The following is a 23,356-nucleotide window of genomic DNA, read 5'->3' as shown; positions in this document are numbered from 1 at the left end:
ACTGGTGAGCTCTGCAACACAGAAAATCCTGGACGTCCACGGAAGACAACAGTGGTGGAGGTAGGATAATTTCCTTTTTTCTTTTCTTCCCATCATTCTGGTGGGCATATCATTATCCATGTCTATCATAAAGAGAAGACTTCACGACAGCAAATACAGAGGGTTCACCACAAGGTGCAAATAATTCATAAGCCTCAAGAATAGAAAGGCCAGATTAGACTTACCAAAGTTATGGAACGGCATTCTTTGGACAGATAAAACTAAGATCAACCTGTACCAGAATGATGGGGAAGAGGTATGGAGAAGACTTGGAATGGCCCATGATCCTATAAAACATGGTGGATTCAATATTTTTGCTCATCCCCTTGAATTAAAGCTATAAGTCTGCACTTCAACTGCATCTCGGTTGTTTCATTTCAAATCAATTGTGGTGGCGTACAGAGCCAAAAGTATGTATATTGTGTCAGTGTCCAAATATTTCCAGACCTAACTGTATTTTCAGAGAATAAACCTCCGTTTGGAGTAATGTGTCAAATCAATTGGGAAGAACTGAAAGTGGACTAACACATCCACAGAAGGGAACTCTAAGCGCCAAGCAGTAACTCTAGCAGTACACCCCCGCTTTGTGTTTCATTTCCATAGAAAAACGCTGCTTTTTCTACTTCAAAAACCACTAGCGTCCTCTCTTTGGGCTCAGTGGTTACAGGTTAGCCAGTGTCATCTGCCACACTGAGACGGTTGTGTGTCGGGTTAAGGGCTTCCCCCCCAGCACCAACAGCAAATCGGGAAGGTGTTGTGCCATGCTGTCATTGCTCTCCTCCAGTTCACATGTACCCTCCTTCTCTGTATCCCAGCAGCTCCACTTTTCACCGAAGGCCTCCTGATTCTCAAAGGTAAGACAATTCCCTACGGGTTCAACGCCCTTGCCGTTAACGGCATTATGACAGTCCGTCACTTCAGTCAACAGAGGGTCCCTATTAAATGTCTTCAGTTCAATATCACCTCCGGTGTCTGGATTGGACGGAAAGCATTTGTTTTTAAACGGGCGTAACTTGCTCTCCAGGCGGTTCCTGGCGGTGACGCTGGGTGTCATGGTGGTGCTTGTGGTGGTGGTCAAGGCCGACTGGTAACTGCAGCCCAGGCCGACACAGCAGTGATGGATCCGGTGGGGAGGAGGGCTGGAGCTGGGTAGTACAGCTAGCTTTCCCCACGTCTGAGTGTTAAAGCTATATCTGTGGATGAAAAAATATATATGTAATAATCCAGGACTAGAATATTTCCCTTAGCCTACTTCTGACTCACAGGTAATTACTACTATTTTTCATTAAATTTCTGCAACACCATTTAAGAAACAAATGCTGTTCAATCTTTAAATTCTGTTGTAGAGTGGTGAAGCTGTACCTCCATAGACAGCTGCTGGGGGCTTGTTGGGTCTCACCCCCTCCAAATAGAAGCATGCTGTCCCTGTAGACCACAGCTGAGTGACCCACCAGCTTAGAGGGACCTGACCTGTAGAACACATTTACAGCACAAGGGAGGGAAAGTGTTTGGTAAACAACACAATTCATTCACAGGGATAGTTTTGGTATGAGTGTCAACAGAGATCACCACTTTTAGTAATACCAACAGTAACATTTCCAGCTAAGCCTATCCTCACTTGGTGTTGCTTGGTAGTCACTTCCGTTACTGCCTTTTAACATTGGTTTCAACGAGCTCTGAGGTGCAGTTTCTATGGTTTCCCTTAGTAATGCTGATGGTTCTTTTTAGACACAAGTATAAAACTACACGAAACTCCAAAACATACAAATAAATACTGTATGTCAACACAATCATGGACATTTAAAGTCTCCTCAATATTCACAGAAAAACGTGAAAGAGTGCCTGTGTTGTGAGCCCTAGTGGCGGAACCTGCTGTCAGAGGGAGCATATATGCACATAAAACAGGGGACTCTACTGTCGTTACACCATTCACATGTCCAGTGAGTCAGCCCTGGGCCATTGCTGCAGCAAATGTCAGAACCAGTAACTTATTTTTATTTATTGAGCTCATAATTTGCAATACTTTTCAACAAAGACAAACACCCTTCAGTTCATTGCCTGATGATCAAACAATGTGATTGTATCTCCTTACGTCTAAAACAGGATCTGAAACAACACATCTCACTCAATGACCCCAACCCTAAAAATAACAAGGTTTCACTTGCCATTTTCTCCCAGCACTGACTTTGCTGGGAGAAAACCTCTTTAATTAGGGAATATATATTTACTATGACTGTAATGTTATCTGGCCTAGCTATCTAAAAATAAATGCACTTACTTTAAATTGCTCTGGATAAGAGCATTTCCAAAATGGTGGCAATGGAAAATGTCGTTAAATTTGGCTGATAAGTGCCTGGCAGAAGTATTTACCTAACAAGCAATAACAAGCACAAGAGAGACGAGAAATCACTCACGTGGTTTTGAGACTGGTCCAGGCCTGACTAGCAAAGCTCCACCTCCACAGGTCCCTCTGCTCCCTCAGCCCCTTTAAACCCCCGAACAGGTACATGCAGTCCAGGTGGGCAATGGCTGAGTGGCTGTGTCTGGGACCAGGACCCACCTCCATCTGGGTACAGTCCAGCAAAGACCACAACATGGTGTCTGAGAAGCCGAGATAGAGGTGGATACACAGATGAGCATTGTAAAGAAAAAACATCTTAAGCACAAAACATTCCAACGTGACATCCTTATTGTTTTCTCTGGAAAAGAGACCACATTGCCTGGCTTTTTAAATAAATTGTGGTCACAAAAAACTGATTATTTTGTGTAGTTTTAACTCACCGAAATCAAAATTCCAGAACTCTTGTGATGAGCCTCTAATGTCAATGTATCCTCCATAAATGTACATGGATGAGCCAAATACCACAGCACTGTGGGCCTTCCTATTGGCTGGAACAGGGTTCTGTTAACATATCGACGGCCATAAATGTTGTCATAAATTACAATAACACATAAAAAGATGACATGATGGGAAAATGGCCTGATCAGCTACTACTCTTGATCAGACTATGAGCCAATATATAGAGATAAAACACGCTGTTACATGTAACTGGTTTTCACACCCAAGTGGCATGCAGTTTTTTTAAAACCCTTGTTGGCCACCATAATTAGCTTTATTTGGGCCGGTTCGGAGATCCCAAATCTGGACTAATAACAAAACGTTCAGAAATAGTGTTGCTGGTCCAATTAAATGTGTGTGGTTTGCTGCAGCTGTGTGTGGAGTCCCACATCCAAAGAAATGTAACAGGATGCTAAGCATCATTGTCTTTGCTGGACCACGTGAGCGGAGCCAGCCAAGAAGAGCGAATGTCTCTGAATGTCACTACGTTAAAGTAAGCCTAAAATAAACATTTTACAATTATATTGCGATGGACGAACAGCGCTGACAAGGAAAATACAGTTAGGTCCGGAAATATTTGGACACTGACACAATATACATAATTTTGGCTCTGTATGACACCACAATGAATGTGAAATGAAACAACCGAGATGCAAATGAAGTGCAGACTTTCACCTTTAATTCAAGGGTTTGAACAGTAATATTGTATGAAACGTTATGGAATTACAATAATTTTCATACACAGTCCCCTTATTTCAGGAGCTCAAATGTAATTGAACAAATGAACCAAATCATGTATAAAATGTTAATTTTTAATACCTTGTTGAGAATCCTTTGCAGGCAATGACTGCTTGAAGTGTGGAAAGCATGTGTTGGGTTTCCTCTTTTGTGATGCTTTGCCAGGCCTTTTCTTCAGCTATTGTTGGTTCGTGGGTCTTTCTGCCTTGTCTTCAGCAAGTGAAATACATGCAGAGTTGAGATTGGGTGACTGACTCAGCCATTGCAGAATATTACAATTATTTGCCTTAAAACACTCCTGGGTTGCTTTCGCACTATGTTTTGGGTCATTGTCCATCTGTGAAGTGAAGCGCCGTCCAATCAACTTCGCTATCCATATACATACAGCTGCTTCTGTTTTCTGTCACATCATCAATAAACACTAGTGACCCAGGGCCATTGGAAGCCATGTATGCCCATGCCATTACGCTGCCTCCAGTGTGTTTTACAGATCATGTGGTATGCTTCGGATCATGAGCCGTTCCAAGCCTTCTCTGCACTCTTTTCTTCCCATCATTCTGGTACAGGTTGATCTTAGTTTTATCTGTCCAGAGAATACTGTTCCAGAACTGGATTTTTTAGATGTTTTTTGGCAAGTCTAATCTGGCCTTTCTATTATTGAGGCTTATGAATGGTTTCCACCTTGTGGTGAACCCTCTGTATTTGCTGTCGTGAAGTCTTCTCTTTATGGTAGACTCAGATAATGATATGGCTACAAGAATGATGGGAAGGAAAAAGTATGGAGAATGCTTGGCTTGGAACGGCTCATGATCCGAAGAATACCACATCATCTGGATCTTGTAAAGGGGTTTTTCTTTACCATGGAAAGGATCCTCCAATCATCCACCACTGTGGTCTTCTGTGGACGTCCAGGCCTTTTGGTGCTGCAGAGCTCACCTGCGGTTGTTTTTCTCAAAATGTCCCAAACTGTTTTGGCCACTCCCAATGTTCCTGTTATCTCTCTGAATAATTATTTTTGCACGCTCTGGATGGCCTCTTTCATTTGCATTGAGAGCTCGTTTGACCGCATGTTATGGGTCTAACGCAACTGCTTCCAAATGCAAATGCCACACCTGGAATCAACTCCAGAACTTTTACTTGCTTAAATGATGAAGAAATAACTAAGGAATAGCCCACACCTGTCCATGAAACAGCTTTGGAGTCATCTGTCCAATTACTTTTGGTCCCTTGAAAAAAGGGGGGCTACATATTAAAGAGTTGTAATTCCTAAACTATTCCTCCAATTTAGATGTGAACACCGTCAAATTAAAGCTGAGAGACTGCACTTCAAGGCCATATTCATTATTTAACTGTAAGTTGAATATATTTTGGTAAACAGCTAAAAGAAAAACACTTGTGCCAGTGTCCAATTATAACCCAACTGTATTGCTCTCAACTTACATAGCGTAGTTCACATAGCATAATGGTTAGCTAACTGTCATTGTTTTCCTGTTGTTGGTTTGGATATTAGCTAATGTAGGAAACTAGTTTCAAGATCTGTCACATTTCGACTAATTAGTTTAATGCAGAATTAAACGAACACCACACCTGCACACATGTATCATATGCAACAAAACCCACTGTTTAAATAGCGTAGTGGTTAAAGACACCGTCTGTCACATTGAGCAAAGGCAACAACATTCATACCCTCGAATCGCAGGCCGGCTGAACTAGACTTGTCTGGTTGCTTTTCTTGTTTCTTATAGCATTTGATAACGAATACTAACTCAGAATTATCATCAGATCGCACATTCTCGTAAAGCTCTAGTAATTGTTAATTCACTAAATGGCTTTGTAATCAATCGATTAGAGCTGAGATTTACAGAAACAGATATTGCCTCTCTTAAGTAGCAGAAAGCTGTTTGTTCAAACATCCTATCTGTTATGGGATACTAAAGATTAAAGTGCTGCCATTATTCTATACATTTAAATGCTCTTTACCATCACACTGTTTATGTTCAAATTCTTTAAATTGTACTATACAATGTTGTTACAGGATTGTATACTGGTTCCTTTGTGTGAAGCTGTGGGAAATTAGAGTTAAGAGCATGATTAGACGCTGTACATTCTTGCTCTAACATGCAGAGCTACAGTATAAAGTTCAGTCAATACCTGAGGCAGGTTACTTCTTCCTTGCCAGCACATCCACTGCTTGTTTTCTGAAAAATATAAGAGCGAGGATACTGAACACTGCAGGACTCAAAGCCGAATGACAACAATGATTTGGGGTCTTTTCTTAACCATGTACCAATTCACCTTTTTCTTAACTTGAACATGTTTTAACAACTCTCTAGGAGTTGAAGAGTTTTTTACTGTTGTTGGATTATCCTGGGTATGTCATACAGTATTTATTGATGTGTAAATTTCTCAATGTGAAACTTACCAACATCAAACATCCATAGGGGTGTTCTCCATTTAGTGTACACAGAATCGATCATTCCACCGAAGACGTACAGAAAGCCCTGCGAATGTCACATAATGTGTTTACAATCAACACTGACCGCCTGCCATGTAAAAAGCAACTGTAATGCCTAACCAACAGCTATGGAGGTGACAATGCAAGTTTATTTGTATAGCACAGTTCAAGTGTCTACATTATTAGGACATACTATAAATACATTTAGCATGAAAGACAAAGCATAAAAAGAAATCAGCAAATAAAATTAAAAAAACTAAGCATACAAATAAAACACCACATTTATGAAGGCTGAAAGTTTATTGAAAGATGAGTAAAAGGCAGTAGAAAACAAAGGATTTTAGTCTAGATTTAAAAGTAGTCAATGTTGGAGCAAGTCAACGATTTTCTGGCAATTTGTTCCAACTCTGCGCAGCATGATTAGACGCTGCCTCCCCCACCTTGGTCCTTACACTGGGAACGGTTAGCAGACCGGACCCCGATGACCTGAGGGTCTAGAGGGTTCATACTGACAGAGTAGGTCTGAGATGTAACTCGGCAATGAACCATTGGGTGACTTACAGATGAGTAGCAATATCTTCAAATAAATTCTATGAGATACAGGAAGCCAATGCACAGACCTAAAGTCACTGTAATTTGTTCAGCTTTCTTATTTCTTTGTTCGAACTCAAGCAGTAGCGTTCTGAATGAATCTTTATTTTTTGAGAGACCTGAAAAAAGGCCATGACATTCATGACATGGAGTAAACCCTACCTGGTGGGCAACCATAGAGTGTTCCTGAAGCTCCTCGGGAGCTGCGTCACCACCGCAGTCCAACTCTGTCCACTCATTGCGCACTACAAACACACACACGCGCACACACACACACACACAGTAGTTACATCCATACCTAAAATCCTACTGTTTAATAGCATTGCTTTATAACAATGTACTAACATGACTGAATGAGTCTGCAAGTGGCAACAGTTTAACTGTAATCAATCAATCAATCAAATTTATTTATAAAGCCCTTTTTACAACAGCAGTTGTCACAGAGACAGCAAGTGCTTTACAAAGACACCCGGCCTTAAACCCCAAGGAGCAAACAACAATAGTGTTGAATTTCAGTGGCTAGGAAAAACTCCCTAAGAAGGTCGAATTTTAGGAAGAAATCTAGAGAGGACCCAGGCTCAGAGGGGTGACCAGTCCTCTTCTGGCTGTGCCGGGTGAGATATTAAGAGTCCAATTGGAATAATAAATAAATGTATCCGGGCTAAATCCAGAGTCTATTTGATTTTAGACTAGGTCAGAAGTATGACCAGGTGGATAAGGACAGGGACAGCAACGGGCCCCCCAAACCAGGTAATCCGCTGGTGTGGACCAGGACCTCATCTCTTCCTAAAATGTAAAACTGGAGGAGACTGAGAAAAGTTAGTAGTACATCCCTCATATCCCCCAGCACAATAATATAGCAGCGTAACACCTTGGAACTGTAAGTGGCTGTAATTTTATCAAAGTAATAGCCACAAATTGTCGATAGAATTTTGTGTATATACTCGCAAAGAGGAAGTGTAGTGCTCACAATAGCTCTGCAATATGTTGAAAACATGTGCACACAGCGTCTTCCCTGTCAAAATACATCTGTTGCTTCAAGGCAACGGAGCTAGCTTACTAGCTTGCTTGGTTTGTTCGTTATGTATTTAATTATTTTCATGAAAAGTTAGATCTCATTAGCAAGCAAGTTTATTTATATAGCACAATTCATACATCGAAGCAATTAAATGTGCTTTACAAAGAAAAATATTTGAAAATAACATAAAAATAAATACTCAAATGAAAACATCAAAGTAAATGAATACATCATAATAATAAAAAAATACAATAAGAAAAGTGGGAAGCTATATGGCTAAACATTGTGGTTGTCATGTTCCTGCTTTTATTGTGTATTGTTTTGTTCATTTGCACTTCCTGTTTTATTTTGACATCATTAGTCGCTCTTATCCCAGGTCACTCGTCTTCCTCCCATCGTTTGCGTTCCCGCCTGTTTGATTACTGTCCCCGCCCCTAATGTGTTTCACCTGTTTGTTTTCAGCTTCCCCATTCATAAATACTCCCCAGTCCCACTTCCCAGTGCCAGATTGTAGTCATACTTTTGTCACTCTCTCCAGCGTTTTCCCCAAGTGTTTGTTTTCCCGTGTTTCTAGACCTCTTGCTTCGGTTCTCAACTACGATTTTTGCCTGCCGTTTTTGTACCTATGCCTGCATTTTGTTCTTGGAACAATAAAGACTGTTACTTGCGACACCTCTCTGAGTCGTGTATTTGAGTCCGCCGTTGTACCTTGTCAGTGGTTAAGTTTAAGTGCTCAGTCATAGGCACGTGAGAAGAGAAGTGTTTTAACCTGGATTTAAAAATGTATACGTTTGGGGCACATCTAAGATCTTCTGGTAGTTTATTACAGTTTTGTACAGCATAAGTGCTAAATGTAGCTTCTCCATGTTTAGTTTGGACTCTGGGCTCTACCAGCTGACCTGTGTCAGAGCCCTTTTCGGTTTATATTCTGCAAACATATTAGAAATGTATTCGGGTCCTAAACCATTCAGAGATTTATAAACTAAAAGCACCACTTTGAAATCTATTCTATAAGTGACTGGAAGCCAATGCAAAGATTTAAGAACCGGAGTGATGAGCTGCAGTTGTTTTACAGTCTTCTTCAGGAGTCCAGTTAAGAGGCCATTACAGTAGTCAACCCTAATAGAGATAAAAGCATGGATGAGCTTCTCTTGGTCTTTTTGGGACACCAAGCCTTTGATTCTGGCTATATTTTTTAGATGATAGAATGATGTTTTGGTGACCGCTTTGATATGACTGTTAAATGTGAGGTCTGAGTCAATCAAAACACCATGATTACGCACTTGATCCCTGGTTTTAAGGGCCCGAGAATCCAGCTCTTTACTAATACTTGTTCTTTTATTTTTGTTGCCAAACACAATAATCTCAGCTGTTGTCATACGGTTCGAGAGCCATATATATTTGAGTATCATCGGCATAGCTGTGGTAGTTAATGTTGTTGTTCTTTTGCTGTTATTTTATCAGTATTCAGGCATATATCATTTAAAACTTTAATCAGGGCCGTTTCAGTACTGTGGTGAGGTCGGAAACCTGACTGAAATTTGTCTAAGAGACCGCTTGAGGTCTGCTGAGTTGATTGAAGACAAGCTACTCAATGATCTTGGCTATAAAAGGGAGATTTAATACAAGTCTATAGTTGTTCATTATAGATGCATCCAGTGTTCTCTTTTTTAATAGGGGCTTAATGGCAGCTGTTTTTAGAGACGTTGGAAAAATGCCTGATTGCAGAGAGCTATTAACTATTTGGTGAAGGTCCATTGTTATAGAGTAAAAAAAAAGTTTGATGGCAGTGTGTCGAGACAGCAAGTGGAAGCTTTAAGATGTCGAACTGTTTCTTCTAGGGATTTGTGATCAATTGTATTAATATGTGACATAATAACCAAGTTATGTCTTGGTGGTCGTGGTGACGGTACAGAGTCCTTGTTAGACTGTGAAGTTCTGATGTTCCGTCAAATACTTAAAATTCACTAAAGAAACACGCAAATTCATTACATTTCACAGTGGACATGAGTTCTGATGCTATCTGCTTTATTGGGTTTGTAAGCTTGTCGACCATGACAAATAGAGTGCGGGTATTGTTGATATTTTTGTTGATCATTCTTGATAAATGTTGTTGTCTGGCCCTGCGTAACACATTGTTGAAGCTACCAAGGCTTTGTTTATAGATGACATAGTGAATTTGAAGTTTAGTTTTCCTCCACTTACGTTCCGCTTTCCTACATTCTCTTTTCAGGGTTCTTACCATCATGGTGGTTCTCCATGGTGTTTTCTGTTTGCTCATAGTTTTCTTTACCTTTACCGGTGCAACACGATCTATGACATTCAATATTTTGGCATAAATATTATCCAGGAGTACATCAACTGACTCAGCACTTATTGTTATAGAGATAGCTATGGCTTCAATAAACTGAGCATTGGTACTCTCATTAATGTACCTTTTTTTTAACAGAAACAGAGTTTACTGGAACATTTGGGGTGATAAGTGAATCAAAAAAGACACAGAAATGATCAGACAGGGCCAAGTCTTTAACCATGACAGAAGAAATAGAGACCTTTAGAAATTCCCTGTAACAATAAACAAGTTATAATCAACTGATATAACAGAGAGTAGTTCAGCAAAATCATCAATAAAATTGGAAGAATATCATGGAGGTCTGTAAATGGTTAAAAACTACATTTTGGGTTACCCTTCAATGTAAAACAGAGGTATTCAAAAGAAATAAAATTAGAGCAACAAGTGACTATAGTCATGTCAATCAATCCTGAAGATAAGGTAATGCTACCTCTACTCCGAAACAAAATATGCTCAAACCACTTCAGTCCGAAACTGCTTTTGTGAACACCCTTTAAGTCAACCGACTTGTCTGTATACTTTAATTCTTCTTTCAGCAGCAAATGTGTACAAACAGACATGAACCTTGATACGTGTCCCGAGACTATTCACTTACCAACATTATACTTCCAGAAGTCCCTGAGCAAGCTGCTTGACCTCCCTCCCAGCATGAAGACCTCACCCCTGTAGGAGCAGCAGGCATGCTTATAGCGGTCGCATGGCGCTGGGCTTCTCTGGGGTAGTACGTTCCACAGGCTAGGGCTGCTCCTGTGACTCATACTGGGAGGTCCTCGGCCTCGTCTGTCATTGGTCTGCTTTGCTTCTAATGAAGAATGAGGTCGTGACTCCTCACCTATCTTTGGCCTTGTCCTTCAACTGTTGCATGCAGAGGTTAATTGACCAACGCATTGTGAATCATGTGACCCCTTTCGCTGGAAAAAAAAAATACATTGTGGAATTTTCTTCACAAAAATGAACTGGAACTATTGAAGGAAAAGGTACCGAATATTTATGCAAACCACTAAGGGATTGTGATGTGAACTGCTTATCTGTACACAGGTGTGAAAAAACTGGTGTAGAGAGACACACGATACGCCTAAATTACTCCCTGGTCTCATGGCAACCGCAAGCAACATGTTATCTTCCCTAACAAACATTCAAGAAATCTTGTCTCTCAACAGAAAGATAATTGACGACAATAACAGGCGTGAGTTCTAAAATTAATTCTGGTGAATACTGGGTGCAGGGAAGCCACCCAATAATTACTAATCCCCCACTGTGGACACCCATTAGATTTGGCCCCCCCCCCAAAAAAATATATATATGTACTTGAATACTGGCAAAGAGAAAAGGTTATAAAAATATAATTGTTGAACATCAGTTTGATCTTATACAGAAAGTATGTGAGAAATCTACAAGGTAAATGTGGCCTTCATTTTCCTTCAAATTCACAGTTTGACCAATTATCCGGAAAATGGGACAGCAACTTTAATGTTCAAAGTAGGGATGCACTGATAAGAAGAGTATAGTCCCATACCAATGCAGATGTTTTGTCGTCTGGGGACCTGTCTATCTTGGCATAAAATAAATACAAATTATAGGATACAAAATGTATCTTTACTGAAAGTTTTAACCTATACTTTCCATTCTTACAGCGTTTATAAAACCTGAATGGAAAATATTGAAGGAAAGAGTTAAACTTTCTCACCTTATAAACTAAAAATAATGTTGGCAGAACATTTTCAATTATGGGTTGTGTTTTACCGATAGGGATAGCATGTCCCACAACCGAATTGTGTCGAAAACATACATTCCTACAACCTCCAAGCAAGCAAAGGTAGTACCGGGGAACGATCTAAGCCCCCTAAATATATTTAAAGTAGACTACAACATTGGCTTTTATCACCACGCACAAACAAATGATACATTTTTAGATGATTTGATAAAAGACAAATGGCACGTGACCCGTTATTCGTGCATTCGGCTCACATTTCGTACCCTTCCTACTGCGATTACTTACTCCATAGGCTAATTAGCTCGATCTACGTCGAATTTAAAAAATACTTTCAAAATTAACTGTACTAATTGTAAACATCTCCACCAAACAAAACATTTGCTGTTTTGAGAAAACCACGTGACAAAAGTAAAAAATACTTCACATAAATTATTTCCTATTCATAAAAATATAATAAGTTTTTCTCTCCCGTGGTAACTTTTCATACTAATACAAAACCTTACTAAAAAACAAGTTAAAGAGCCAAACAAAAACGTAATGCATATATTAATTTTACATAGCACATCCTACACAGCCCAGCTAAACTCACAGACTGCGTAGTTATATACTGTCGCATATTGATACTTTTGTTTTTGTAGTTTAGGACACACTTACGGATTTGATAGTCGATATCGCAGTCGTTCTTCGTTGAGTCTGTTTTGCTGGCCGTCTGAGATAATCCAGGCTTTGAAGAGCAAGGAGAGGAGGGGCGTAGCGTAGTTTGAACAGGAAAGTTAGCTGTCTTTAAAAGAAACTCATCTCCAACGAGACAGATCATGAGATACGATGTTATGCATGCAGTACCTGACACAGAAGTAAACACTGAGAAGCGCACGTTTTTTTGTTATATAAAAATGTCGACTTCCTCATATCACTACTCAATGAAAAATTACTTTATTTTGTTAAGTAAGCAGTATGGAACGAGTGGGTGTGGTATATGGCCAATATATTTGTGCTGAAATGTTTGCATACCCTTGGAGAATTGGTAATACACCCCCTGGAAAAAATGAATAGACCACTGTACCTTTTTCCTTCCTTCCCAAAAAAGTTGAAAAGGAAAGTTTTGAAAAAGGAACAGAAGCGTTCAATTTGCAGTGGTCTCTTAATTTTTTTCGAAACTGTATATGTACCATTTGTAAAGAAAACTTGAGTGAGCAGGCAAAACACATGTCTTATTTCCTATGGGAATCATATTTGACTGTAGGTTATAACAGAATGGCACAATCATAAAACAAAACATTACAACAAAGAAAAACATGAACTGACCCCTGTTCAAAAGTCTGCATTCCCTTCTTAATACTGTATATTGCCCCCTTTAGCATCAATAACAGCATGCAGTCTTGTGTAATAGTTATCTATGAGGCCCCACATTTCTGCGGGTCAAGCAAAGTCTTTGGTCGTCTTTCATGAACCACACGTTTGGGATCTCCCCAGAGTGGCTCAATGATATTAAGGTCAGGAGACTGTGATGGCCACTCCAGAACCTTCACCTTTTTTTGCTGTAACCACTGGAGGGTCAGCTTGGCCTTGTGATTAGTGTCACTGACATGCTGTAAAGTCAAAGAGTGTCCCATGCGCAGCTTTTGAGCAGAAGAAGGGAAATTGTCTGCCAGTATTTTCTGATCACATGCTGTATTAATCTTGCCATCAATTTTCACAAGATTCTCAGTGCCTTTAGAGCTCACACCCCCCAAAAACATCAGTGAGCCACCACCATGCCTCACAGTGGGGCTGGTATTATTTTCATTATAGGCCTTGTTGACCTTTCTCCAAACTTAGAGCTCACGGTTGTGACCATAAAGCTCTATTCTGTTCTTGTCACTCCAAATTACAGTGTGCCAGAAGCTGTGAGGCTTGTCAAGGTGTTGTTGGGCATATTGTAACCAGGCTATTTTGTGGCATTGGCGCAGTAAATTTCTGGCAACTCGACCATGCAGCTAATTTTTGTGATCCTTGAAACAACCACACTGTGTTTTTCCAGAGTAGCCTGTATTTCTCCTGAGGTTACCTGTGGGTTTTTCTTTGTCTCCTGAACAATTCTTCTGGCAGTTTTGGCTAAAATCTTTCTTGGTCTACCTGACCTTGGCTTGGTATCAAGAGATCCCAGAATTTTCCTTTTCTTAATAAGTAATTGAACATTACTAACTGGCATTTGCAAGGCATGGGATATCTTTTTATATCCTTTCCATCTTTACAATGTTCCATTACCTTGTTGCGCAGGTCTTTTGACAGTTATTTTCTGCTCCCCATGGCTTAGTATCTAGCCTGCTCAGTGCATCCATGTGAGAGCTAACAAACGCATTGACTATTTATACACAGGCACTATTTGCAATTTAAAAAGCCTCAGATGTGGGAAATTTCATTTAATTGCCATTTTAACCTGTGTGTGTCACCTTGTGTGTCTGTAACAAGGCCAAATATTCAAGGGTATGCCAACTTTGTCAGGACTCAGCCCTCCTGAGCTGTTTCTGTCATTATATCTCCCCGAGTACCAGTCTCCTTGTTCCCGGCACTCCACGAAGGCACCCGTAATCACCACTGATCCTGAGCACCTGCACCAGTCTACACACCTGGGGGGCTGATTGCCACTCTCCCTATAAATAGGAGAGTTCTGCTTTCAGTCCCTGCCGGATTATTGTACAGCCACGTAATTATTACAGTGTTCTCTACCTAATTAAGCAAGCTATCCTATTTCCCGAGTATCCTGTTTTTGTTATCTTCTGCTCACCGTGTTTTCTCCCCCGTTCGTTTCCAGCCCCTTGTTCCGAGACCCGTCCTGTACCTCCCTCCCAAACCACCTTTCTGCCTTCCCGTTATCGACCTTCGCCTGGACTGACTCCCCGCTCTGTTAACTGAACCCTGCCTGACTATTAGACCATTCTTGCCTCCCGGACTTCGTACCTCTGCTACCCACTATCCACCCTCCAACAATACATTCATACCCGCCTACGTAATTCTCACGTATCTCCACTGTCATCTCCCACTGCTACAATCATCATCATTGTCCTTTTACCCCGGTGTCTGTATCTGCTTCTGGATCCTACCTCTGTCCTGAGTCCCGGGAATCGTGACAAACTTTTGCTCAGGGCCATTTGGGTGATTTCTGTTATCATTATGATTTAAAAAGGAGCCAAACAACTATTTGATACCAAATAGCTTCACGTGATCACTATCCTTAAGTAAAAGACAGTTTTTTTGCATGATCAGTTGTATTTTCAAAATCAATACCAAATGTTCTCAATTTCTGTAAGGGTATGCAAACTTATGAGCACAACTATACCATGGCTAAAAGCTGTTCTTAAAGTGAATAGAATCAAGGTGAGGCGAGAAGAGTTGAGCAGGTAACATGCAGTGGAAAAGGACCACCAGATATGATGCATGCCTGGACACAGCACTAAGTCATGGTATACTGGCAATGTAATACACACCACTAAAATGCCTTAATATGCCTTATCTTATAAACAAGTTGCCAATGCAATTAGCAACTTGTTAGCAATGATAATTGATATTGATATTATTGATATTATAAACCAGTTACCTATGCAATTAGAACAGTAAAAAGTGATGAGATGTAAGCTAGCCGCCATTCATCATTTCGGATTCAAACCATTCAGTTTATAAGAGCATGATGTCACATACCCTTTAACTGATCTAATTGCATAGATAACTGGTTTATAATAGCAATAAGGCATTTTCGGGTTTATGGTATATCGGCTAAATGCTGTATCAAGGCACTTTGGATGTGTCATGCCTAAGAACAACTTGTATCCGTGGTATGTTATCCTGACCATATTCCTCACCCCCCTGTCTTATTGCTTGATTATAGATTTTCTTGGAAGGATAGACATATAATAGTGTGTTGTATTCATTTCATGTTTTAATTGTCCATATGCAAGGTATGGACAATGCAACTAAATGTCTCTACAATTATTTACTAGAGATCTTAGTATTTGTTTGTCTATATTCCTATGGCTTGTAAACAGTCTGTTAATTTCTATACAAGGCCATAATTTCCTTATCAACAGGTGGATCTATGATACAAACCATCAAGAAAAGATACATCCTATACATACCCAATCAAAATGACAAATTCCTTAAATTATTAATGTCTTCCCCCCTCAAAAAAAGTGATCAAATACTGGCAGATTTATATGGACTTTGTGCACATTAAAATTGTTTTAATGTTTATCTACAGTTGTAAATATATATATATATATATATACATATTTTTTTTAAATATATACCTCTCTGTTCTTTCAGTTGACATTGAATCTCATGAAGTGTATGCAAAGGCAAATTTGACATGGTTCTGTTCTGTTTTCTCCTAATTAAAAACTGTCTTAATTAATCTACATTTGAAACGCTTATAATTAAAAGCACAGAAATAGTCTCAACAATCATTTTACAAGTTATCTAAGTTGGGCCATTCTGAATCTCTCTACATTGGTTTTTAGTTTGGCACCCTTAATCAAGATCAGCAAAAAAGACTGTATGAAATAGACAACAAAGGTAATAAAATAAATGTACACAGATATAATGTAATATTCCAACATTTATATTTACAAAATAATTTGGTCTGGAATGGCCGGATTTTAGGCAAATAGCATTCTGGTTCCTTTTTTAGGCAAAAGAGATTTGGGATAGGTTACTTTAATGGAACAGTTAACACATGCATTTTGATAAACATAGTAAAATGTGCAATTTGTCAGTTCCTGCACTTATTTTTATCCCAAGTCAAGTGCTGTTCAAAATCATTACTACTCTTTTATTTGTAGTGCTTGTGCTCTCTCCCCTTACAAGGACAATGACACTGAGGCTTTTCTCTAGTTTTTTTGTTTGATTCAAGAACACAGCAGATAATGGATCAATATGGATCTAGAATGGATCGATTCCAAAACAGCTACTGGTGTGCATTAACCAAAGAGACAAATTTACAATGGATATAAGGAGTTCACACACCCCTGTTAAAATGCCATTATAGTGACCTATAATGTGAACAATTGAATTGAAAAAATAAAAAAATAAAAATAAAAACCTGGTTGCACATGTTAAATAGAAGTCATTACACACCTGCCATCATTTAAAGTGACTCTGAGTAATCACAAATAAGGTTCAGCTGTAGTAGTTTCCTGACATTTTCTTAGTTGCATCTCAGAGCAAAAGCCCTGGTCCGCAGAGAGCTTACAAAGCATCAGAGGGATCTCATTGTTGAAAGATATCAGTCAGGAGAAGGGTACAAAAGATTTTCCAAAGCATTACATATACCATAGAACACAGTGAAGACAGTCATCATCAAGTGGAGAAAATATGGCACAACAGAGACATTACCAAGAACTGGACGTCCCTCCAAAATTGATGAAAAGACAAGAAGAAAACTGATCAGGGAGGCTTCCAAGAGGCCAACAGCAACATTAAAAGAACTGCAGGAATTTCTGGCAAGTTCTGGCTGTGTGTTACAAGTGATAACAATATCTCGTATTCTTCATATGAATGGGTTATGGGGTAGGGTGGCAAGATGGAAGCCTTTTCTTACAAAGAAAAACATCCAAGCCCAGCTGAAGTTTGCAAAAACAAACATAAAGTCCCCCAAAAGCACATGGGAAAATGTTTTATGGTCTGATGAAACCAAGGTTGAACTTTTTGGCGTTAATTCCAAAAGGTATGTTTGGCAAAAAAAACAAACACAGCACATCACCCACAGAACACCATACCCACAGAGAAGCATGGTGGTGGCAGCATCATGCTTTGGGGCTGTTTTTCTTCAGCTGGAACCAGGGCCTTAGTCAGGGTGGAGGGAATTATGAACAGTTCCAAATACCAGCACATTTTTGCACAAAACTTTCAGGCATCCATTAGAAAGCTGAAGATGAAAAGGAAGTTCACTTTTCAGCACGACAACAACCTAAAGCACACATCCAAATCCACAAAAGCATGGCTTCACCAGAAGAAGATTAACGTTTTGGAATGGCCCAGCCAGAGTCCAGACCCTGTGCCGCTCGTATCATCACCAGAACATCTTCTATTAATCACATCACTCCTATTCTTCAGCAGTTACATTGGATACCAGTAAAATAGTGCATTGATTTAAAAATTCTGCTCCTCACATTCAAGACCATTCACAACCTCGCTCCTCTGTACCTCACTGACCTCCTTCATATCAACATACCCACCCATACTTTCAGGTCTTCTTCTTCTATTTACCTCACTGTACCTCATGCCCGTTTGACCAATATGGGGTTTAGAGCCTTCAGCTGCTATGCCCCTCGCCACTGGAATTATCTACCAGCAGACATCCGTAACATCAACTCGCTTTCCATTTTCAAAACCTGTCTGAAAACTCATCTTTTCACACTTGCATATCTAACATGATCATTTTTCATAAGCTTATAGCAATGTTCATCATCACGATTCATTCTGCTTTTAGCATTGTTCTGTTTGCTTTTTTCTTTATTGTGATTTGTGTTATTAGTTTAAGGGTGTGCACACTTATGCAACTAAGTTATTGGGAGTTTTTTATTTTTCATTTTTCCCCCCTCAAAGATATCAGTTTGTTTTTCAATTGAATTATAGGTCACATTAAAGGGGGGACAAGTTCTGACATGATTTATCTTTGTCTCATTCTTTTACATCACAAGAACCTGGCATTTTAATAGGGTGTGTTTTCTTTTTATATCCACTGTATGAAGTTTGCTTTGTAAAATTAACACTCAGATTGGAACTTGTACTTTGTCCGATTACATTAAAATGCAGCTCTTTGGGCGCACACACCAGTAATTTGTTTGACATCTAAATGACAATCAATGGGCAGAATGGTGTAAGAACAGGTCCACAATTAAATCAAAAGCACTTCAGGTGACTGCCTACTGACTGATCTACAAACCACCTTATATCATAGATAATGACAAATTATTATTTGTAGATCAGGAAATCACCCCCACCAAGAACTGCCACCTTAACGTGGTGGAGGGGTTTGAGTACCCGAGTGACCCTAGGAGCTATGTTGTCTGGGGCTATATGCCCCTGGTAGGGTCTCCCAAGGCAAACAGGTCTTAGGCGACGGGTCAGACTAAGAGCGGTTCAAAACCCCCTTAATGATGTATACAATTTTGAGTACCGTGACGTCGCCCGGTATGGCGCAGCCGGGGCCCCACCCTGGAGCCAGGCCCGGGGTTGGGGCTCGTATGCGAGCGCCTGGTGGCCGGGCCTTCCCCCATGGGGCCCGGCCGGGCTCAGTCCGAACGGGTGACGTGGGGCCGCCTTCCTGTGGGCTCACCGCCCACAGGAGGGACCATAAGGGGCCGGTGCGAAGAGGATCGGGCGGCAGTCGAAGGCAGGGGCCTAGACAACCCGATCTCTGGACACGGAAACTGGCTCTAGGGACGTGGAATGTCACCTCGCTGGCGGGGAAGGAGCCTGAGTTAGTGCGTGAGGTTGAGAGGTTCCGATTAGAGGTAGTTGGGATCACCTCTACGCACGGCTTGGGCTCTGGAACCACACTCCTTGAGAGAGGATGGACTCTTCACCACTCTGGAGTTGCCCATGGTGAGAGGCGGCAGGCTGGTGTGGGTTTGCTTATAGCTCCCCAGCTCTGCCGCCATGTGTTGGAGTTTACCCCGGTGAACGAGAGGGTCGTTTCCCTGTGCCTACGGGTCGGGGATAGGTCTCTCACTGTTGTTTGTGCCTACGGGCCGAACGGCAGTGCAGAGTACCCGACCTTCTTGGAGTCTCTGGGAGGGGTGCTGGAAAGTGCTCCGACTGGGGACTCTATCGTTCCACTGGGGGACTTCAACACCCACGTGGGCAACGACAATGACACCTGAAGGGGCGTGATTGGGAGGAACGGCCCCCCTGATCTGAACCCAAGTGGTGTTCAGTTATTGGACTTCTGTGCTAGTCACAGTTTGTCCATAACGAACACCATGTTCAAGCATAAGGGTGTCCATCAGTGCACGTTGCACCAGGACACCCTAGGCCGCAGGTCGATGATTGACTTTTTTGTCGTCTCATCTGACCTGCGGCCGTATGTCTTGGACACTCGGGTGAAGAGAGGGGCGGAGCTGTCAACTGATCACCACCTGGTGGTGAGTTCGATCCGATGGCGGGGGAGGAAGCTGGACAGTCTTGGCAGGCCCAAGCGTACTGTAAGGGTCTGCTGGGAACGTCTGGCTGAGTCTCCTGTCAGAGAGATCTTTAACTCCCACCTCCGGCAGAGCTTCGACTGGATCCCGAGGGAGGCTGGAGATATTGAGTCCGAGTGGACCATGTTCTCCACCGCCATTGTCGAAGCGGCCGTTTGGAGCTGTGGCCGTAAGGTCTCCGGTGCCTGTCGAGGCGGCAATCCCCGAACCCGGTTGTGGACATCGGAAGTAAGGGATGCCGTCAAGCTGAAGAAGGAGTCCTATCAGGCCTGGTTGGCTTCTGGGACTCCTGAGGCAGCTGACGGGTACCGACAGGCCAAGCGGGCTGCAGCCCGGGTGGTTGTGGAGGCAAAAACTCGGGCCTGGGAGGAGTTCGGTGAGGCCATGGAGACTATCGGCTGGCCTCGAAGAGATTCTGGCAAACCATCCGGCGCCTCAGGAGAGGGAAACAGTGCCCTACCAACGCTGTCAGGGACAGTGCCTCTGGGATGGCAGACCGGGGTGGTGGTCTCTCTTTTTAAGAAGGGGGACCGGAGGGTGTGTTCCAACTATAGGGGGATCACACTTCTCAGCCTCCCCGGGAAAGTCTATGCCAGGGTTCTGGAGAGGAGAATACGGGCGATAGTAGAACCTCGGATTCAGGAGGAACAGTGTGGTTTTCGTCCAGGCCGTGGAACACTGGACCAGCTCTATACCCTCAATGGGGTGTTGGAGGGTTCATGGGAGTTTGCCCAACCAGTCCACATGTGTTTTGTGGATTTGGAGAAGGAATTCGACTGTGTCCCTCGCGGCGTCCTGTGGAGGGTGCTTCGGGAATATGGGGTCCTGGGTCCTTTGCTAAGGGCTGTCAGGTCCCTATACAACCGAAGCAGGAGCTTGGTCCGCATTGCCGGCAGTAAGTCAGACTTGTTCCCAGTGCATGTTGGACTCCGGCAGGGCTGCCCTTTGTCACCGGTTCTGTTCGTAATTTTTATGGACAGAATTTCTAGGCGCAGCCAGGGGCCGGAGGGTGTCAGGTTTGGGGACCACACAATTTCGTCTCTGCTCTTTGCAGATGATGTTGTCGTGTTGGCCACTTCTAACCAGGACCTTCAGCATGCACTGGGACGGTTTGCAGCCGAGTGAAGTTGTGGGGATGAAAATCAGTACCTCCAAATCCGAGGCCATGGTCCTCAGTCGGAAAAGGGTGGCTTGCCCACTTCAGGTTGGTAGAGAGTGCCTGCCTCAAGTGGAGGAGTTTAAGTATCTAGGGGTCTTGTTCACGAGTGAGAAAAGGATGGAACGGGAGATTGACAGACGGATCGGTGCAGCTTCTGCAGTATTGCAGTCGATGTATCGGCCTGTCGTGGTGAAGAAAGAGCTGAGCCGCAAGGCGAAGCTCTCGATTTACCAGTCAATCTACGTTCCTACTCTCACCTATGGTCATGAGCTTTGGGTCATTACCAAAAGGACAAGATCCCGGATACAGGCAGCCGAAATGAGCTTTCTCCGCAGGGTGGCCGTGCGATCCCTTAGAGATAGGGTGAGAAGCTCGGTCACCCGGGAGGAGCTCAGAGTAGACCCGCTGCTCCTCCACATCGAGAGGGGTCAGCTGAGGTGGCTTGGGCATCTGTTTCGGATGCCTCCGGAATGCCTTCCTGGGAAGGTGTTCCGGTCCCGTCCCACCGAGAGGAGACCCCGGGGAAGACCTAGGACACGCTGGAGGGACTATGTCTCCCGGATGGCCTGGGAACGCCTCGGTGTCCCCCCGGAAGAGCTAGAGGAAGTGTCTGGGGAGAGGGAAGTCTGGGCATCCCTGCTTAGACTGCTGCCCCCGCGACCCGGCCCCGGATAAGCGGAAGAAGATGGATGGATGCAAATCACTCAATTCACCCCTGATACATTGTGGTTTTCATCCTTTTAAAGACAGACAAATAGTACAAATAAGAAATGTTTATAGCTACTTCCCATTTTCTTAATTTGGTATATTGGACAGAAGATTTAGACCTTGAAAAGAAATGTTACTTCTGTAGACAAACAGTATGTTATTGGTTTATTAAAATCTAGGTATTTTTAGAGCATTACGTGAGGTGGTATGGTGCACTGTTTAGTAATAAGCCAGTTATAAGCTAAAATAAGCTCTATTCTTGAGTTTCTATTCCAATTCTGCCTTCACATTTTGGCTGGTGCCGGCCTAGAAGAGCAAATGTCTCTTACTGACTGATTGACTGACTGACTGAGTCCATCAGTCCATCCCTGATTGTCTGACTACCCCTTGTTAAAGGTTTAAAATAACAAGAAACCAGGCAAGCCTAGTTCAGCCGGCCCGCAATAGAAAGTGTTGATTGTGGCTGCCCTCTCGTCAAGATTCAAAACCAGGTCGCCCAGGGGAAAGGCTGTCTTTAACCACTATATAAGTCACAGAGCAGGGGTGTCAGTTATAGCATATTGACGTTATATAATTTTGTCATGCATTAACATCACGTCAAATTTGAATATTTTGTTAGACACTATTAACCATTGTGTTTAACTGAGTTAAGTTTCTTATTAAGTTTACCTCCACTACAAATATTATCTATGAACTGTATGACTTTTGCCACTGGCCGTTTTAAAAGCTTATTAGCCAGTAATATGTCTAGACGCCATTACGCATTGTGTTAAACTTATTAACGTTTCTTATTAAGTTTACCTACACCAAAAATAGCATCTATTAACGGTGGCCGTTTTAACAACTTAATAGCCATTCCTGAATGACATTGATATAATAACTACTGTATCAAAATAGATGACGATAATTTGACTATCCTGAAGAAATGCTAAAACATAATTCGAAAATTCACTAGAAATAGTCTCAATATAACAGTAAACTAGAGATGGCCGTTCTTCGGGATATTATGCTAGCAGCTCTATCTCAGATTTTCCTTTTCAAATAAAGGCCATCATTGAACTATATAAGGCGATATAGTTAACTACCTAGTCTGTCAATCTATAATTTTATGTTTAATATCCGTTCCAATGTTGTTCTTGTCTTTTCTATTCTTACATCCTGGATTGTTAACTATATGGCCTTATTAATTTAAATTATGGCTTTTATTGTGAAAATCTAAGTGCTGCCAGCATAATATCCTGCTGCTAAAATAATGCTATTGAAGCCTCGTTTGGCCATCACTACAGTAAACAGTTTCATTTTAGGATTCCCGTAGTTAAAGGTTGTAGCCAGCGAAGTTTTTGTCTATTCTGACCAAATCCTCTTGTACCACTGGTCGTTTTAACAGCTAATTATCCATTCGTGAATGACACTGAGTATCTATCAATATAGGTGACGATAACTGACTTCTCAAGTGAAAAGACGAGAGAATCGTGTAGGCAGCTAAATGTTGGTCTATCCTGAACAAATCCTAATATCCACCAGAAGTGTTTTATTTTAGGCTATTACGCAGCTACATAACGTTA

At 41.7% G+C, this 23,356-nt stretch overlaps 1 protein-coding gene across 2 annotated transcripts; it reads right to left on the bottom strand.

The window, feature by feature from the left end:
- Positions 1 to 214: 214 nt before the first annotated feature.
- si:dkey-3d4.3 (tRNA wybutosine-synthesizing protein 2/3/4) lies at positions 215 to 12,609 on the bottom strand. 2 transcript variants are annotated; one of them, XM_020054498.3, is made up of 9 exons: positions 12,402 to 12,609; positions 10,629 to 10,835; positions 6,825 to 6,907; positions 6,039 to 6,117; positions 5,768 to 5,814; positions 2,821 to 2,941; positions 2,454 to 2,640; positions 1,402 to 1,509; positions 215 to 1,232 (listed from the first exon to the last, which is right to left on the bottom strand). In XM_020054498.3, the coding sequence occupies exons 1-9, from the start codon at positions 12,562 to 12,564 to the stop codon at positions 701 to 703; spliced, it is 1,527 nt and encodes a 508-aa protein (XP_019910057.2). In that variant the 5' UTR covers positions 12,565 to 12,609; the 3' UTR covers positions 215 to 700. The 2 variants fall into 2 exon arrangements, with proteins under 2 accessions (XP_019910057.2, XP_010893059.2); XM_010894757.5 differs by having other exon boundaries at positions 10,629 to 10,944; positions 12,402 to 12,506.
- Between the last annotated feature and the right edge of the window lie 10,747 nt (positions 12,610 to 23,356).

The sequence above is a fragment of the Esox lucius genome, chromosome 16 (assembly GCF_011004845.1).
Source record: "Esox lucius isolate fEsoLuc1 chromosome 16, fEsoLuc1.pri, whole genome shotgun sequence".
In the NCBI taxonomy this organism is placed as follows: Eukaryota; Metazoa; Chordata; class Actinopteri; order Esociformes; family Esocidae; genus Esox; species Esox lucius.
The sequence above is the reverse complement of the archived record's forward strand: the minus strand, read 5'-3'. Positions and strand labels throughout refer to the sequence as shown.